The sequence below is a fragment of the Aquarana catesbeiana genome, linkage group LG04, assembly GCF_042186555.1.
Source record: "Aquarana catesbeiana isolate 2022-GZ linkage group LG04, ASM4218655v1, whole genome shotgun sequence".
Taxonomy (NCBI): Eukaryota; Metazoa; Chordata; class Amphibia; order Anura; family Ranidae; genus Aquarana; species Aquarana catesbeiana.
This window is the reverse complement of record NC_133327.1, coordinates 681,108,803-681,129,217: the sequence shown is the minus strand read 5'-3', so window position 1 is coordinate 681,129,217 and position 20,415 is coordinate 681,108,803. Positions and strand designations below refer to the sequence as shown.

The 20,415-nt window shown below is 49.2% G+C and overlaps 1 protein-coding gene across 1 annotated transcript in view; it reads left to right on the top strand.

Annotated features, from left to right (window-relative positions):
* SLC35B2 (solute carrier family 35 member B2) overlaps window positions 1–16,550 on the top strand; it is a 31,192-nt gene extending 14,642 nt beyond the window's left edge. The window contains exons 2-4 of the mRNA XM_073628731.1: window positions 10,474–10,667; window positions 13,145–13,302; window positions 15,342–16,550. Of these exons, the coding sequence (XP_073484832.1) occupies window positions 10,474–10,667; window positions 13,145–13,302; window positions 15,342–16,280 (1,291 nt within the window). The 3' untranslated portion in view covers window positions 16,281–16,550. The remainder of the gene's footprint in view (window positions 1–10,473; window positions 10,668–13,144; window positions 13,303–15,341) is intronic.
* The last annotated feature ends 3,865 nt before the right edge of the window (window positions 16,551–20,415 follow it).

Below are 20,415 nucleotides of genomic sequence, written 5' to 3'. Positions count from 1 at the left end.
TATCTATCCATCTTGAAATAAATACCACTCATTGTGATCCACCACCACATAAATTTTGCGCTTACCAAAAGGCAAGCTAAGTAAGCTTGTGTGTAAACCGGAGATCCGGATGCCAAATCAATGGCGCTGCTTCTCCGTGCTCAACGTGGAAAAGGAAGTGCAGTAGATGATGGATCATACACCTACCCGGGTTCAGGATCATGAGGGCAAAAGAAAACTGGTGGAAATCCGCTTACAGAGTTTATTTAAAAAAGGAATTGCACTTACAAGAATATGTAGTTTAAAAGACAATTTGCCAGCCGGCGTTGCATACACCCGTTCACATCAAGGTCGCGATGACTCCCTGCACAGCACACTTCAGCACGGAGAAGCAGCGCCATTAGTTTGGCATCCGGATCTCCGGTTTACACACAAGCTTACTTAGCTTGCCTTTTGGTAAATGGTGGTGGATCACAATGAGTGGTGTTTATTTCAAGTTTTATACAGACTTCACTGGGAATTATAAAAGAAAGAACTGCGCTATAAAGTGAGATTGCAAAGAATGACCGTGTGCAATAAAATTAGTATAAACAATAAGCCCACATGAATATGTCAAAAAAAACATCAAATCATAATTAATGATCATAATAAAGTCCATAAGTACAAAAGAGGTGAGAGGAATCCTCCAGTTGTTGTGTTTTGTCCACAGTTGAACTGCTACTACTCTGGGGGGTTTTATGATAGTGCGGGGATTTTTTGTTTTTCTTCACTGGGAATTACTGAAGGATTTTTGTCTTGGACTTTCTTTGTTTCCATGGATGACTTTTCATGGTCACTCACTTCATGAATCTTTTTTATGCACTAATTGATTTTTATGTATTTGCATATAGCGCAGTTTTTTCTTGTTGTTGTTTTTGTGTGTATCTCACAATATAAACTGCTGCTGGTGGGGGTTTCTTATGGCAGCGCAGTATTTTTCTGCTTCCTATCTATCCATCTGTCCATCCACCCTCCACCTACCTGTCCATCCACCCTCCACCTACCTATCCATCTGTCCATCCACCCTCCACCTACCTATCCATCTGTCCATCCACCCTCCACCTACCTATCCATCTGTCCATCCACCCTCCACCTACCTATCCATCTGTCCATCCACCCTCCACCTACCTATCCATCTACCCTCCACCTACCTGTCCATCCACCCTCCACCTACCTGTCCATCCACCCTCCACCTACCTATCCATCCACCCTCCACCTACCTGTCCATCCACCCTCCACCTGTCCATCTGTCCATCCACCCTCCACCTACCTGTCCATCCACCCTCCACCTACCTGTCCATCCACCCTCCACCCTCCACCTATCCATCTGTCCATCCACCCTCCACCTACCTATCCATCTGTCCATCCACCCTCCACCTACCTATCCATCTGTCCATCCACCCTCCACCTACCTATCCATCTGTCCATCCACCCTCCACCTACCTATCCATCTGTCCATCCACCCTCCACCTACCTATCCATCTGTCCATCCACCCTCCACCTACCTATCCATCTACCCTCCACCTACCTGTCCATCCACCCTCCACCTACCTATCCATCCACCCTCCACCTACCTGTCCATCCACCCTCCACCTACCTGTCCATCCACCCTCCACCTACCTGTCCATCCACCCTCCACCCTCCACCTATCCATCTGTCCATCCACCCTCCACCTACCTATCCATCTGTCCATCCACCCTCCACCTACCTATCCATCTACCCTCCACCTACCTGTCCATCCACCCTCCACCTACCTATCCATCCACCCTCCACCTACCTGTCCATCCACCCTCCACCTACCTGTCCATCCACCCTCCACCTACCTGTCCATCCACCCTCCACCTATCCATCTGTCCATCCACCCTCCACCTACCTATCCATCTGTCCATCCACCCTCCACCTACCTATCCATCTGTCCATCCACCCTCCATCTACCTATCCATCTGTCCATCCACCCTCCACCTACCTATCCATCTGTCCATCCACCCTCCACCTATCCATCCACCCTCCACCTACCTGTCCATCCACCCTCCACCTACCTGTCCATCCACCCTCCACCTACCTATCCATCCACCCTCCACCTACCTGTCCATCCACCCTCCACCTACCTATCCATCTGTCCATCCACCCTCCACCTACCTGTCCATCTGTCCATCCACCCTCCACCTACCTATCCATCTGTCCATCCACCCTCCACCTACCTATCCATCTGTCCATCCACCCTCCACCTACCTGTCCATCTGTCCATCCACCCTCCACCTACCTATCCATCTGTCCATCCACCCTCCACCTACCTATCCATCTGTCCATCCACCCTCCACCTATCCATCTGTCCATCCACCCTCCACCTATCCATCTGTCCATCCACCCTCCACCTACCTGTCCATCCACCCTCCACCTACCTGTCCATCCACCCTCCACCTATCCATCTGTCCATCCACCCTCCACCTATCCATCTGTCCATCCACCCATCTGTCCATCCACCCTCCACCTACCTGTCCATCCACCCTCCACCTACCTGTCCATCCACCCTCCACCTATCCATCTGTCCATCCACCCTCCACCTACCTGTCCATCCACCCTCCACCTACCTGTCCATCCACCCTCCACCTATCCATCTGTCCATCCACCCTCCACCTATCCATCCACCCTCCACCTACCTGTCCATCCACCCTTCACCTACCTATCCATCTGTCCATCCACCCTCCACCTACCTATCCATCTGTCCATCCACCCTCCACCTACCTATCCATCTGTCCATCCACCCTCCACCTACCTATCCATCTGTCCATCCACCCTCCACCTACCTATCCATCTGTCCATCCACCCTCCACCTACCTATCCATCTGTCCATCCACCCACCTATCCATCTGTCCATCCACCCTCCACCTACCTATCCATCTACCCTCCACCTACCTGTCCATCCACCCTCCACCTACCTGTCCATCCACCCTCCACCTACCTATCCATCCACCCTCCACCTACCTGTCCATCCACCCTCCACCTATCCATCTGTCCATCCACCCTCCACCTACCTGTCCATCCACCCTCCACCTACCTGTCCATCCACCCTCCACCTACCTATCCATCTGTCCATCCACCCTCCACCTACCTATCCATCTGTCCATCCACCCTCCACCTACCTATTCATTCATCCTTCCACCACCTATCTGTCCATTCCTCCCTCTGCCCCTTCATCCTTCCCTCCACCTATCCATCGATCTGTCTCTCCATTTATCCTTCCACCACCTACCTATCCATCCACTAATCCCTCCACCAATCCATCTGTCCATCAACCCTTCCACCCCTCTACCTATCCATCCGTCCACCTATCTATCTGTCCCTCTACCCTTCCACCCCCTCTACCTATCCATGCATCCATCCGTCCGTCCACCCTCCACTTATCCATTTGTCTATCCATCCTTCAACCCATCCATTCATCTATCCACCACCTATCTATGTGTCCTTCCACCCCTCTACCTTTCCATCCACCTCTTGCATCCATCCACCCGTCCATCCACTCACCCTCCACCTATCTATCTATTATCCCTTCGTCCCATCCCCAATCCCTCCCTTTATCTATCTACACATCCACCCATCCCTCTCCCCACCCCCCATCCATCCATCCTTCACCTATCCATCAATGCATCCCTCTCCCCCATCCATCCATCTATCTACTCCATCCATCCATCCATCCTCCATCCATCCACCCCTCCATTCATCTATCCATTTGTCCAGATAATAGGAACTGGCAGTGAGATTAGGAACTCGGATCGTAAGCTCTTGCGGTCGGGCGTTTTCCATCTTGACTTGATTTTCTGCAGGGCGTGGCATTCTATCAATAATAATTAGAATTTATAGGTATCCCTCTAATAAAGGTGTTGAGGATAATCCACATTTCCAGGGTCACATTTGTGGATTGTCAGGTGATGTTTGCCAGGCGCGTCTCCGCCCAGAAGTATACAGGAACTATTTTTTACCTCTCACAGAGATCACAATGCCTTCATCTGCTTTTTTTCCCTCTAAAAGGATGGCACCATCTTTGTTCAGGTATCATCATTTACTTCCTGGACTGAGATGTTGGCTCAGAGATGACCCAATCGTGTAAATCCTGGTGTCTGTGCATTTCTAGGCTGTGTTCACAAATGTCTGACACAGATCAGCCCCTGCTGCCGCCTCTCACCTTGTGACTTGCTACAAAGTTGCAGTCTGAATACTGGAGGAGGGGGGACTGAGGAAATGCTTCCTCCTGCCTGCAGCAGACTGATAACATCATTTCAGCCCAGGCAAAGTCACTGACTAAGGCTCCATTCACACTAGCGCATTTTTTGATGCATTTTGCATTTTGCAGAAATGCACGGGAATTTTTTAACATGGGTTCCTATGGAACATGTTCACATCAATGCCTTTTTGTTTCTCTGCATTTTTGGAAAGGGTCAGGGACTTTTTTTCATGCAAAATGCAGCGTTTTGCATGTAATAGAATTCAATGGACAAGCATCAAAAACGCAAGTGCACCGTTTTTGATGCGTTTTTGCCGTTTTTTTTTTTTTTTTTAATTTTTTAAAATTTTTTTTTTTTTTTTAGACTGTAAAAAAAAACTGTAAAAAAAACGCAAAAACGCGGCAAAAACGCAGCAAAAACGCTGCTCAAAAACGTGGCAAGCATGAAAAAAAAACCTCCAAAAACGCCCAAAAGCAACATGCATAGGTGTGAATCGAGCCTAAAGTTTGAAGCTGACCTTCCCTTTGTTCAACTTGGCCTCCAAAATTAGTACCGGTGAATGCTGTGCGTGTCAGGATCTGGTGATCTCTCACACATTCACCTCCTCGGTACAATACATTATATAGAATCTCCAGTTCATAACTGAGGAAGTCTGACAACGTTGATGTTTGACTAACGCAGTCAGCGTAAGATGGCGCTCGGCCAAAGTCTGGAGGACATCCTAAATGGGTGATTAAAGGGCCCTTTGCCAAGATGGCGCTTAGCCAGATCCTAGAGGACATCCTAGGTGTTTATTTAAAGGAGCCTTCCTGCTACACCTCTGTGACTTTGCTTCAGACTGCAGACAGCCAGTAATAGGCAAACCTCTGGAGGAAAGCAGCAGCTGGCCAATCAGGTAACTGGACTCAGACCCGCCCACCATTAAATCTCCTATATTTATCAATAAGAATATTCTGTATTATACCATGACCAAACCCTTACAAATAATGTTTAGGTCTTGGGGAACCTCTACTAAAACCAATTCATCATTGGAAAGAATGTCCCTTACATTGGTGGCCAATGGGAAGAATGTTCCTTACATTGGTGATCAGTGAGAAGAATGTTCCTTACATTGGTGGTCAGTGAGAAGAATGTTCCTTACATTGGTGATCAGTGAGAAGAATGCTCCTTACATTGGTGATCAGTGAGAAGAATGTTCCTTACATTGGTGGTCAGTGAGAAGAATGTTCCTTACATTGGTGATCAGTGAGAAGAATGTTCCTTACATTGGTGATCAGTGGGAAGAATGTTCCTTACATTGGTGATCAGTGAGAAGAATGTTCCTTACATTGGTGATCAGTGGGAAGAATGTTCCTTACATTGGTGATCAGTGGGAAGAATGTTCTTTACATTGGTGATCAGTGAGAAGAATGTTCCTTACATTGGTGATCAGTGGGAAGAATGTTCCTTACATTGGTGATCAGTGAGAAGAATATTCCTTACATTGGTGATCAGTGAGAAGAATGTTCCTTACATTGGTGATCAGTGGGAAGAATGTTCCTTACATTGGTGATCAGTGAGAAGAATGTTCCTTACATTGGTGATCAGTGAGAAGAATGTTCCTTACATTGGTGATCAGTGAGAAGAATGTTCCTTACATTGGTGATCAGTGAGAAGAATGTTCCTTACATTGGTGATCAGTGGGAAGAATGTTCCTTACATTGGTGATCAGTGGGAAGAATGTTCCTTACATTGGTGATCAGTGGGAAGAATGTTCCTTACATTGGTGATCAGTGAGAAGAATGTTCCTTACATTGGTGATCAATGAGAAGAATGTTCCTTACATTGGTGATCAGTGAGAAGAAAGGGGGTATTGGGATGTAGTAGAGGGACAGAGGGGGAATTGGGGTGTAGTAGAGGGACAGAGGGGGGATTGGGGTATAATAGAGGGACAGAGGGGGGATTGGAGTATAATGTAGGGACAGAGGGGATTGGGGTATGATGTAGGGACAGAGGGGGGGTTGGGGTATAATAGAGGGACAGAGGGGGGGATTGGGCTGTAGTAGAGGGACCGAGAGGCGATTTGGGTGTAGCTGAGGGACAGAGGGGGGGTTGGGGTGTATCAGGGTGACAGGGGGGTATAGTGGAGGGACAGAGGGGTGATTGGGGGGTAGTAGAGGGACAGAGGGGCGATTGGGGTGTAGTAGAGGAGGGACAGAGGGGCGATTGGGGTGTACTAGAGGGACAGAGGGGAGGGGGTTGGGGTGTAATTGGGGTTTAATTGGGGTATAATAGTGGGACAGAGGGGTGATTGGGGTATAATAGAGGGACAGGGGGGCGATTGGGGTATAATAGAGGGACAGAAGGGTGATTGGGGTGTATTAGAGGGACAGAAGGGTGATTGGGGTGTATTAGAGGGACAGGGGGGATTGGGGTATAATAGAGGGACCGAGGGGGGTTTGGGTATACTAGAGGGGCAATTGGGGTGTAGTAGAGGGACAGAGGGGCGATTGGGGTGTAGTTGAGGGACAGAGGAGCGATTGGGGTGTCGTAGAGGGACAGAGGGGGAATTGGGGTATAATAGAGGCACAGAAGGGGGGGGAATTGGGGTGTAGTAGAGTGACAGAGGGGGAATTGGGGTGTAGTAGAGTGACAGAGGGGGAATTGGGGTGTAGTAGAGGGGCGATTGGTGTGTAGAAGAGGGACAGAGGGGTGATTGGGGTGTAGTAGAGGGACAGAGGGGTGATTGGGTTGTAGTAGAGGGACAGAGGGGTGATTGGGGTGTAGTAAAGGGACAGAGGGGGAGATTAGGGTATAGTAGAGGAGGGACAGAGGGGGAGATTGGGGTGTAGTAGAGGGACAGAGGGGGAGATTGGGGTGTAGTAGAGGGACAGAGGGGGAGATTGGGGTGTAGTAGAGGGACAGAGGGGGAGATTGGGGTGTAGTAGAGGGACAGAGGGGGAGATTGGGGTGTAGTAGAGGGACAGAGGGGGAGATTGGGGTGTAGTAGAGGGACAGAGGGGGAGATTGGGGTGTAGTAGAGGGACAGAGGGGGTGATTGGGGTACAATAGAGGGGCGATTGGGGTGTAGCTGAGGGACGGGGGGGGGGGGGTTTGGGGTGTAGCAAGGCGACAGGGGGGGTGTTGGGTTGTAGCAGAGAGACGGGAGGATTGGTGTGTAGTAGAGGCACAGAGGGGGAATTGTGGTATAATAGAGGCACAGAGGGGGGGATTGGGGTATAATAAAGGGACAGAGGAGGAATTGGGGTATAGTAGAAGGACAGAGGGGGGATTGGGGTGTAGTAGAGGGGGGTTAGGGGGGATTGGGGTATAATGGAGAGGCGATTGGGGTACAATAGAGGGGCAGAAGGGCGATTGGGGTATACTAGAGGGACAGAAGGGCAATTGGGGTGTAGTAGAGAGATGATTGGGGTATAATAGGGGGACAGAGGAGTGGTTGGGGTGTAGTAGAGAGATGATTGGGATATAATAGAGGGACAGAGGAGTGGTTGGGGTGTAGTAGAGGGACAGTGGGGTGATTGGTGTACAATAGAGGGACAGAAGAGCAATTGGGGTACAACAGAGGGACAGAGGGGTGATTGGGGTATACTAGTGGGACAGAGGGAGGTGGGGGGGTTGGGCTGTAGTAGAGGGACAGGGGGGGGGGGGTTGGGGTGTAATAATGGGACAGAGTGGGGTTTGGGGCTGTAGTAGAGAGACAGAGTGGGGATTAGGGTGTAGTAGAGGGACGGAGGGGGGGAATCTCACTCCAGATGGGGGGCAGAGGGAGGTATTATCCTGGAGGGAAGTGATGGGTGAATGGCGGTGATGGGTGAATGGCGGTGATGGGTGAATGGCGGTGGATGCCGTGTGAATGTCGTGTCTCAGGTGTGTAGGACTCGACGAACTTTGGTGGCCCCGCACACGTTTCTGTTTATATTGTCTTTTATGGCTTCCATAAGTGAGATGAGAGGAAAGGTCGGAGTGACGCACCCGGTGTTAACCTATTTATTTCCTGATGGCTCCCCGGCAAGTCTGAGGAGTCGGCCTGATTCCCCTTCTTGGTATTATTTATGTATTTTTTCTATTGAACACTTGAGCCCTGATCGCTGATCGGTGACCTCAGGTGTGGAAGACATTAATTGGGGGTAAATACGAACATTTTTTTTTTAAATAATTTTTTTTTCAACACATTTGCAGGTAAGGTGTATCTAACAAATCAAAGTCCGATCTGTCATCTGTAGTTATGTAATAAGTGAGATGTATTGTTTTTGTTACAATGTATCCATGAATGAATGAAGCCTGCAGAGAGCTCCATTCACATGAGAACACAGAGCGGGGCTGCCTGTCACACAGGATTGCAGCAAGTGGGGGGGGGGGGGGTTACTTGGATCACAACATTTATACAACCGGCTCCCAATCATATGACCCCCCCATCACAGTGGTCACATGACTGTCCAATCTCACCCCTGCCGACAGCCCCCCCCCCCCCGCCCGTCTTTCATAACTTTTTTAACTTTTTAAAAACACACCAAGGCAGGAAGGGGTTAAGTTGATGTTCGGCGCAGTGTGGCGGTTTGTGATATCAGAGACACGACTTCGATCACCAGATTGCAGATACCGTCTTATCATTCCGGGTTCAACCGCCATCCTCAGTCACCGTCATTTCTTAGATATGAACCCGATCATGGCGGCGTGTACCTTGCTCTGTGTAATATAAGCAATCGTTATTTTTTTTTTAATTGAAAACCTTTTATTCATCCTTTGTTCTATCTCAATGCTGCTAATCTTCTGCAGCCTATTTGCAGCCTCTTCCAGCGATTGGCTGCATGGCATTTCTCAGGGTGGGTTTCCTGATGGTGACAACGCCTGTGTGATGTGTGTAGAACCCTGTAGTCTCTATCAGCGGCCTGTGTGACGGGGTGACAACGCGGGAGCACAAATAGGAGACGGAGCATTGCCGCCCCTAAACAGGAAGTGCCGGAATAAGGACCTTAATGGCAGGATCACCAGGGAGTATTTTAATGAAAGCTGCAGATTTACAAATATTGAAAGATTTTTTTTTTTATTTTGTCAGTTATCGATTGATCGTTTGCTGTGAGCCCACCCCTCCCCCATAGGCGGACTTCCTGCCCAATAAACTGCCTTTACGAGCTGATAAGGGAGTAAACTAAGATGTGCCCGGCTGTATAACACACAGAGAGAGAATTTCATTCATCACACGGACTGTACAGGAAACCTCTATAGACATGGCTGGGAAGGAGGGGAGCTGTGTAATAGTAAGGTAAACCATAGAATGCTGGGAGTTGTAGTTCTCTGTGTTTGGTGTGGCGGTTGGGGGATGGCAAGTCTAGTTATAAACTGTTCTGTAGTCATTGGCCATGCTGAGAGTTGTAGTGGATGTTCTGTAGTCATTGGCCATGCTGGGAGTGTTAGTGGATGTTCTGTAGTCATTGGCCATGCTGGGAGTTGTAGTGGATGTTCTATAGTCATTGGCCATGCTGGGAGTTGTAGTGGATGTTCTATAGTCATTGGCTATGCTGGGAGTTGTAGTGGATGTTCTGTAGTCATTGGCCATGCTGGGATTAGTAGTGGATGTTCTGTAGTCAGTGGCCACACTGGGAGTTGTAGTGGATGTTCTGTAGCCACACTGGGAGTTGTAGTGGATTTTCTGTAGTCAGTGCCAATGCCGGGAGTTGTAGCAGATGTTCTGTAATCAGTGGCCATGCTGGGAGTTGTAGCGAGCGTTCTGTAGTCATTGGCGACGCTGGGATTAGTAGTGGATGTTCTGTAGTCAGTGGCCACACTGGGAGTTTTAGTAGATGTACTGTAGCCACACTGGGAGTTGTAGTGGAGGTTCTGTAGTAAGTTGCCATGCTGGGAGTTGTAGTGGATGTTCTGTAGTAAGTAGCCATAGTGGGAGTTGTAGTGGATGTTCTGTAACCAGTGCCCATGCTGGGAGTTGTAGTGGATGTTCTGTAACCAGTGCCCATGCTGGGAGTTGTAGTAGATGTTCTGTAATCAGTGCCCATGCTGGGAGTTGTAGTGGATGTTTTGTAGTAAGTAGCCATGCTGGGAGTTGTAGTGGATGTTCTTTAGTCGGCCACACTGGGAGTGGTAGTGGGTGTTCGGTAGTTAGAGGTCATGCTGGGAGTTGTAGTTCTCTATATTCGGTGTGGCAGTTGGGAGATATTGGGTCTGATTATAACGCATTGTTCTCTCTCTCTCTCTCTCTCTCTCTCTCTCTCTCTAGGTCTCTGCTGCTTTTCCTGGTTCTCCTCTTGGGGGTCTCAGCAGAAGATCCTCCCCCCGCCGCCTCTGCCCAGTACTTATGGGGGGAGTTCTGGATGGTACGTTTCTTTCTAAACATCGCCGGGTATGGGACAATTCTGATACCGGGATATATACTCATACAGTACTTCAAACGCAAGAACTACCTAGAGACCGGTAAGTGGGTCTCATGTTCCATCCAGTGTATTCTCTGCTCTTCATATCTCTATTCAGTCTTTTTGTCTTGTCAGCGTTATTGTTGTGTTTCTCTTCAGCGGATGAGATGTCCTTGTTCTTCCCTCCCTTCTTTTTTCTTTTTTTTTGTGTGTGTTCAGTATACAAGTCCGGATGTGAAGACATTTTTTTTGGCCTCTACTTATAAACAATCCTTTGTGATTGGAATGGCGTTTTCCATAACAATGGTGGGAGGTCGGGACTCCAAGTCAGCTGGCTTTTGGGGTCCCCAGGGTCTAGAGGTGACATTTCTCCTTTGGGGTTATTTGTAGGAACTGCCTGTTTTATAGGTCTCAGAATAAAGAGAGATGGACAGCAGGGGTCCCAGTATGGGGAGAGATGGACAGCAGGGGTCCCAGTATGGGGAGAGATGGACAGCAGGGGTCCCAGTATGGGGAGAGATGGACAGCAGGGGTCCCAGTATGGGGAGAGATGGACAGCAGGGGTCCCAGTATGGGGAGAGATGGACAGCAGGGGTCCCAGTATGGGGAGAGATGGACAGTGGGGGTCAAAGTATAAATAAACACGGATAGTTTGGGTCCCAGTATGAAGAGAATTGCACAGTCAGGGTCCCAGTACAGAGATAGACAGTTGGGGTCCCAATATGACGAAATTGGACAGCTGTGGTCCCAATATGGGGAGAGGTGGGCAGTTGGGCTCACAGTATGGAGAGAGGTGGGCAGTTGGGGTCCCAGTAGAGAGAGATATGGACAGTTTGGGTCCCAGTAGAGAGAGATATGGACAGTTTGGGTCCCAGTAGAGAGAGATATGGACAGTTTGGGTCCCAGTAGAGAGAGATATGGACAGTTTGGGTCCCAGTAGAGAGAGATATGGACAGTTTGGGTCCCAGTAGAGAGAGATATGGACAGTTGGGGTCCCAGTAGAGAGAGATATGGACAGTTGGGGTCCCAGTAGAGAGAGATATGGACAGTTGGGGTCCCAGTAGAGAGAGATATGGACAGTTGGGGTCCCAGTAGAGAGAGATATGGACAGTTGGGGTCCCAGTAGAGAGAGATATGGACAGTTGGGGTCCCAGTAGAGAGAGATATGGACAGTTGGGGTCCCAGTAGAGAGAGATATGGACAGTTGGGGTCCCATTATTAAAGCAGAGTTCCACCCAAAAATGGAACTTCTGCTTTTCGGATTCCCCCCCCCCTTCAGTGTCTAATTTGGCACCTTTCAAGGGGGAGGGGGAGAGCAGATACCTGTCTAATACAGGTATTTGCTCCTACTTCTGGCAAAAGATCGCTGCAGAATCCGCGGCGATTTACGCCATGTCCAGCCCCCCCCACCGCTGTCTTCTGGGAGGAAAACAGCAGGGACCACTCAGAACGCGCAGCGCGACTCGCGCATGCATAGTAGGGAAACAGGCTGTAAAACCACAAGGCTTCATTTCCTGATTCCCTTACTGAAGATGCCGGAGCCTCCACCCGGGACCCGAGGGACAGGTCGGCTTCGGTTGACGACATCGCGGGCGCCTTGGACAGGTAAGTGTCCTTATTTTAAAAGTTAGCAGCTGCAGTATTTGTAGCTGCTGATTTTTATTTTTTTTTTTTTTTCGGCATAACTCCGCTTTAAGAGAGTTGGGCGGTTGTGGTCCCACTATCGAGAAAGATGGACAGTTGGGGTCCCTGTATGGAAAGATATGGGCCGTTAGGGTCACAGTATAGAGAGAGATGGACAGTTGGGATTTCAGTATGAGTGTTGGAGAGCTGCGGTCCCAGTATGGAGAAAGATGGACAGATGGGGTCCCGGTATGGAGAAAGATGTACATTTGGTGTCACAATATGGACGAAGGTGGACAGTTGTTGTCCCAGTATGGAAAGTTGGGGTCCTAGTATGAAGAGAGTTTGACAGCTGCAGTCCCAGTATGGAGAAAAATTAACAGTTAGGGTCACAGAATGGAGAAAGATTGACAGTTGGAGTCCCGTTTTGAAGAAACACAGATAGCTGGGTTCCCAGTCTGAAGACGGACACTTGGGTTCCCAGTCTGAAGACGGACACTTGGGTTCCCAGTCTGAAGACGGACACTTGGGTTCCCAGTCTGAAGACGGACACTTGGGTTCCCAGTCTGAAGACGGACACTTGGGTTCCCAGTCTGAAGACGGACACTTGGGTTCCCAGTCTGAAGACGGACACTTGGGTTCCCAGTCTGAAGTAAAACTGACACTTGGGTTCACAGTATGAAGTAGCCAACGCATATACCGAAATGTGATAGACTTTTTTTCCTGACATTTCTACTGACATGATGGAGAAAATCCAGGAAGAATGATCAGATCGTCATTTTATACCTGATATCTGTGTGTGTTTCTCATCTTTTCACTTGGTCATCAATCTCTATTTAGGAATATTGTGGCCGATTTCTTGGTATTTTGCTTAGTGTCATCCATTCCTACTCATTCCTCCTATCTTCATTGCAGGTCGAGGCATATGTTTTCCACTAGTAAAGTCCTGTGTGTTTGGCCATGAATCAAAGTCTTTGACTCCCGATGAACCTTCATCTGCCGTCCGGTTAGAAGGTGACCCTAGTACCACCCAGCAGGCTCTTAAACTACTGTTCTGTGCAGCCGGACTCCAGGTGAGAAGCGGGGACACTCGCAATAAGAGTAGAAGGGAGAAACCTGGGATCACAGTGGAAAGTAGAAACCTAGGAAGAAAGTAGGAGGTAGACACCTGGGATGAGAGCAGAAGGGGGGACACCTGGGATGAGAGCAGAAGGGGGGACACCTGGGATGAGAGCAGAAGGGGGGACACCTGGGATAAGAGCAGAAGAGGGGGGACACTTGGGATGAGAGCAGAAGGGGGGGGGGACACTTGGGATGAGAGCAGAAGGGGGGGGGGGGGACACCTTGGATGAGAGCAGAAGGGGGGGACACCTGGAATGAGAGCAGAAGGGGGGGACACCTGGGATGAGTGCAGAAGGGGGGGGACACCTGGGATGAGAGCAGAAGGGGGGGACACCTGGGATGAGAGCAGAAGAGGGGGGACACCTGGGATGAGAGCAAAAGAGGGGGTACACCTGGGATGAGAGCAGAAGGGGGGGACACCTGGGATGAGAGCAGAAGAGGGGGGACACCTGGGATGAGAGCAAAAGAGGGGGTACACCTGGGATGAGAGCAGAAGGGGGGGACACCTGGAATGAGAGCAGAAGGGGGGGACACCTGGGATGAGTGCAGAAGGGGGGGGACACCTGGGATGAGAGCAGAAGGGGGGGACACCTGGGATGAGAGCAGAAGAGGGGGGACACCTGGGATGAGAGCAAAAGAGGGGGTACACCTGGGATGAGAGCAGAAGAGGGGGTACACCTGGGGTGAGAGCAGAAGAGGGGGTACACCTGGGATGAGAGCAGAAGAGGGGGGACACCTGGGGTGAGAGCAGAAGAGGGGGGACACCTGGGGTGAGAGAAGAAGAGGGGGGACACCTGGGGTGAGAGCAGAAGAGGGGGTACACCTGGGATGAGAGCAGAAGAGGGGGTACACCTGGGGTGAGAGCAGAAGAGGGGGGACACCTGGGGTGAGAGCAGAAGAGGGGGGACACCTGGGGTGAGAGCAGAAGAGGGGGGACACCTGGGGTGAGAGCAGAAGAGGGGGGACACCTAGGGTGAGAGCAGAAGAGGGGGGCACCTGGGATGAGAGCACAATTGGGGGGCACCTGGGATGAGAGCACAATTGGGGGGCACCTGGGGTGAGAGCACAAGAGGGGGGCACCTGGGATGAGAGCACAATTGGGGGGCACCTGGGGTGAGAGCACAATTGGGGGGCACCTGGGGTGAGAGCACAATTGGGGGGCACCTGGGGTGAGAGCACAATTGGGGGGCACCTGGGGTGAGAGCACAATTGGGGGGCACCTGGGGTGAGAGCACAATTGGGGGGCACCTGGGGTGAGAGCACAATTGGGGGGCACCTGGGGTGAGAGCACAATTGGGGGGCACCTGGGGTGAGAGCACAATTGGGGGGCACCTGGGGTGAGAGCACAATTGGGGGGCACCTGGGGTGAGAGCACAATTGGGGGGCACCTGGGGTGAGAGCAGAAGAGGGGGGACACCTGGGATGAGAGCAGAATTGGGGGGACACCTGAGATGAGAGCAGAATTGGGGGACACCTGGGATGAGAGCAGAAGAGGGGGGACACCTGGGATGAGAGCAGAAGAGGGGGGACACTTGGGATGAGAGCAGAAGGTGGGGGACACCTGGGATGAGAGCAGAAGGTGGGGGACACCTGGGATGAGAGCAGAAGGTGGGGGACACCTGGGATGAGAGCAGAAGGTGGGGGACACCTGGGATGAGAGCAGAAGGTGGGGGACACCTGGGATGAGAGCAGAAGGTGGGGGACACCTGGGATGAGAGCAGAAGAGGTGGGACACCTGGGATGAGAGCAGAAGGTGGGGGACACCTGGGATAAGAGCAGAAGAGGTGGGACACCTGGGATGAGAGCAGAAAAGGGGGGACACCTGGGATGAGAGCAGAAAAGAGACACCCCGGATGAGGTTAGAAGGGAGAATCTCATGATGAGATCAGAAGTAAGAAACCTGGGATGGGAGCAGAAGGGACAGATGCGGAATGAAAGTGGAAGGGATAACGGGACAATATCTTGGTAATCTGTGTTTCTCTCCACTCAGATCGCCTACCTGACATGGGGTGTCCTGCAGGAGCGTGTTATGACCCGTACCTACACTGGCACAGAACCTGGCACCCCCGGAGAAAAGTTCAGAGACTCTCAGTTCTTGGTGTTCATGAATCGGATCTTGGCCCTGACCGTGGCCGGAATCTACTGCGCCCTCACCAAACAGCCTCGCCATGGTGCGCCCATGTACAAATACTCCTTCGCCTCTCTGTCCAACGTCCTCAGCAGCTGGTGTCAGTACGAAGCTCTCAAGTTCATTAGTTTCCCCACCCAAGTCCTGGCTAAAGCCTCGAAGGTCATCCCTGTCATGTTGATGGGAAAGCTGGTCTCGCATAAGAGTTACGAGTATTGGGAGTATTTCACCGCTGTCCTCATTTCCATTGGGGTCAGCATGTTCCTGCTGTCCAATGGAGGAGGTTCTCGTCCTTCCGGGGTCACCACTTTCTCCGGAGTGGTCATTTTAACCGGCTACATCGCGTTCGACAGCTTCACGTCCAACTGGCAGGACTCTCTTTTTAAATACAAGATGTCTTCCGTGCAGATGATGTTTGGGGTCAACCTCTTCTCCTGCCTCTTCACTGTCTTCTCTTTGCTGGAGCAAGGTGGCCTGCAGGAGGCGATCCGCTTCATGTCCCGCCACCCAGACTTCGCTTTCCACGCCGGCCTCCTCTCTGTCTGTTCGGCTTTCGGCCAGCTCTTCATCTTCTACACCATCAACAAGTTTGGGGCGGCCGTGTTCACCATCATTATGACTTTGCGCCAGGCCCTGGCGATTCTTTTGTCATGTTTGCTGTATGGTCACCCAGTCACGCCGATTGGCTCGGTGGGGGTAGCGGTGGTTTTCCTGGCCTTATTCCTCCGTGTCTATGCCCGAAGCCGGATGAAGAGGAAGGGGAGGAAGGCGGCTGATATTGCGGCGGTGCAGAAGGTGTAAATCGCCTTCAGGTCGTGGGCATTCCGCCCTGCGACTTATTAACGACCTATTTAAAGGGTCCTTGTCTCCTGGACTGATGGGAAGTTTGAAGCTGGCTGCTGCGCTGGCTTTAATTGGCACACCGTGGTGGCGATAACCTGAACTTTTGTGCCGACCATCTACCGCAGACCAAACTTTTCTGCAAGTGCAGAGCAAAGTATTTGTGAGTTTTAGTTTTTTTTATTTTACTTTAGAAGCAATCAACATTATTAAATGGTACATTTACATTGTCGTTTGATGTATTATTTATTAATAACTTGACCTCCGGAAGGTTTTACCCCCTTTATAACCAGGCCTTTTTTTGCTATTCAGCACTGCGCTACTTTAACCACTAGCCACCCAAGCCAATGCTGACACTTCTCATCTACATGTAAAAATACTCTTTTTCCAGCAAAAAAAAATTACTCAGAACCCCCAAATATAAATATATATATATATATATATATATATATATATATATATATATATATATATATATATATATATATCTCCATATATCTATCTATCTATCTATCTATCTATCTATCTATCTATCTATCTATCTATCTATCTATATATATAAATTTTTTTTTTTTTTTATGGGTCATGTATATTGGAGATTTGTTGGATTTTTTTTTTTTTTAGGTGCATATTAATTCAATAGAAAAAATTTAAATCAAAAATGTAAATTTTATTAATACATAAAAACAACACAATTGCATTAAAGACAGTACAGTCCTTAAATGTACAGCACTATGGTATGGTTCCTAACATGTTTCACCCTAAAATGGGGTCGCTGTCCAAATGAATATCAGAGCCTCCCCAAGATATATTGCAATTGATAATGATTCAGGGGGTCAGGCAGACACCATAAGACCAGAAACCGGACTGCAGGCAGTCATAGAAGGCATGAAAGGACCAGTAAGTCTAATTTTCAAAAAAGTGAACACGAGGATGAGAAACTCCTATTTGGGGACACTTAGAGCTTGAAGATGCATACTCCCTACAGGACCTCAGATCATGTGCTGAGTGTCCCCAAATAGGAGTTTTGCAAATTTAGACTCTCTGGTCCTTTCATGCCTCCTATGATTGCCTGCAGTCTGGTTTCTGATCCTATGGTGTATGCCTGACCCTCTGAACCATTATCAATTGCAAAATACCTTGGGAAGGCTCTATTCATTTGGACAGCATCCCTGAGAAAGCCCCATTTTAGGGCGAAACATGTTAGGAACCACACCATCGTGCTGTACCTTAAAGGACTGTACTGGTATGAGTCTTTTCTAATGCAATTGCGTTTTTTTTAATGTATTTATTAAAATTTAAATTTTTTTTTAATTCATTTTTTCTTTTCTTTTTTATTAATTTTTAATTGATTTAATATGCACCTAAAAAAAAAAATCCTACAATTCTCCAATATACAAATTAAGGGATGTGGTGCTATATTGTTGGTATATTGTCCAGAAGCTGAGTTTTTTTTCCTTGAATGGGTCATGTTTGCCAGATGCTACACCCAACCGACCATGACAGGGCGTCTAACTCTTGCTGCGACATTGTGTACAACCCTGGCCACTGCAGCTAAAGAGGGCGAGGTTGGAACGGGGGTGGTAAAAACATGTCTTAACTCAGGGGTTTTACCACCCCCCCCCAAACTGCAAATGTAAATGAACCCTTATTGTTCTGACCCCCCCCCCATAAGGCTGCTTTCACACTGATGTGCGGCACATCAGTATGGAAGCAGCCCTATACTATTATGACCGGTGTATTGCTCCACACTGACCTGAAGATCTCTTCTTTCCTGCTGCTGGCACCACTCTGGAGACCGATAGCCAGGATAAGAGGTGGAGTGCAGGTTGTATCCTCCCCGCATGGGGCAGGAGCCGGCGCTATAGAGGAGGGATCGCCTTATGCAGCCCTTGCTCCCTACTACACCTCCAACTTTACAAGCAGTCCCTCTGCATTGCACTCTGATGCTCTGGAATGGCGGGTTAGCAAGCCCAGACCGCGATCTACCAGTCACCTGTCCGCAATCTACTGGTTGCTGAAACCCCCCCCCCTGCTTTAAAGTGTATGTATTGCGACCCATTGGGGAGATTTCCTCTCACTTCTTGTCCTGTAATTCAACAGAGGAGATTTCTACAAAGGTAAGAGAATTACCCTCTCAGTTGCCACATTGGAAGATTTTCCCTTTATTCCTATACTGGATTTTCCATCACTTTCTTACCATATTCACCAGGACAAGTGGAGAAGGTGAATCTCCTCAGCGGGGACAGACAGCAATACAAACATGATAGGGGTTCTAACCCATCCTATATACACTTCAAAGTATAAAATCTGAAAGAGTTCAATTGGACATAAAAGCCAGAGGTGACGTCATATACAGTGGGGGAAAATAATTATTTCCTCCCCTGCAGATTTTTTTTAGTTTGCCCACTTACAAAGAAATGAAGGGTCCATAATTTTTTTATCATAGGTGTATATTAAATGATAGAATATCAACCAAAAATCCAGAAAAAAAAACATAATACAAATGTTATAAATTGAGTTGTAGTTCAGTGAGTAAAATAAGTATTTGATCCCCAAGAAAAACATGTCTTAGTACTTGGAGAAACCCTTGTTGGCAAGCACAGAGGTCAGACGTTTCTTGTAGCTGGTGACCAGGTTTGCACACTTCTCAGGAGGGATTTTGGTCCACTCTTCTTTACAGATCTTCTCTAAATCCTTAAAGTGGGGGTCCACCCACACCGCCAAAAAAAAAAAATATTAAAAGCCAGCAGCTACAAATACTGCAGCTGCTGACTTTTAATACATGGCCACTTACCTGTCCCAGGGTCCAGCGATGTCGGCAGGCGACGCCGAGAACCCGCTCGGTTCTCGGCAGCTTACGCCGCCATCCTAGGTGAGGGAATCAGGAAGTGAAGCGTTGTGGCTTCACTTCCCGGTTCCCTACTGCACATGCGCGAGTCGCGCTGCGCGTCCCAAGTGGTCCCCGCTCTCTCCTGGGAGCTGTGTAATTCCCAGGAGACAGCGCGATGGGGACGGGAAGAGGCGTAGACTGCCATGGGAGTCTATGCCGGAAGTGGGTGCAAATACCTGTCTTAGACATGTATCTGCACCCCCCTCCCCCCTGAAAGGTGCCAAATGTGACACCGGAGGGGGGGAGGGTTCCGAAAAGAGGAAGTTCCATTTTTGTGTGGAACTCCGCTTTAAGATTTCCTGGCTGCCTCTTGACAACCTGAAATTTTAGCTCCCTTCATACATTCTCTATAGGATTAAGGTCTGGAGACTGGCCTTAATGTGCTTCTTCTTTCGCCACTCCTTTGTTGCCTTGGCGGTATGTTTTGGGTCATTGTCATGCTGGAAGACCCATCCATGACCCATCTTTAGTGTTCTGGCTGAGGGAAGAAGGTTCTCATCCAAGATTTTAAAATACATGGCCTCGTAATGTGGCAAAGTCGGTCTGTACCTTTAGCAGAGAAACAGCCCCAAAGCATCATGTTTCCACCTCCACGTGTGACTGTAGGGACGGTGTTCTTAGGGTCATAGTCAGCATTTTTCTTCCTCCAAACATGGCGAGTCGAGTTAATGCCAAAGATTTTTTTGGTCTCATCTGACCACAGCCCTTTCTCCCAATCCTTCTCTGAATCATTTAGATCAGAGATATGCAATTAGTGGACCTCCAGCTGTTGCAGAACTACAAGTCCCATGAGGCATAGCAAGATTCTCCCAGCCAGAAGCATGAAACCCAGAGGCAGAGGCATGATGGGACTTGTAGTTTTGCAACAGCTGAAGGTCTGCTAATTGCATATCCCTGCTTTAGATGTTCATTGGCAAACTTCAGACGGACCTGTACATGTGCCTTCTTGAAGAGGACGACCTTGCGGGCGCTGCAGGATTTCAATCCATGGCGGTGTATTGTGTTACCAATGATTTGTTTGGTGACTGTGGTCCCAACTGCCTTGAGATCATTCACAAGCTCTTCCCGTGTAGTTCTGGGCTGATCCCTCACTTTTCTTATGACCATCCTCACCCCATGAGGCGAAATCCTGCATGGAGCCCCAGACCGAGGGCGATTTTGAAGGTTATTTTGTATTTCTTCCATTTGCAAATAATCGCTCCA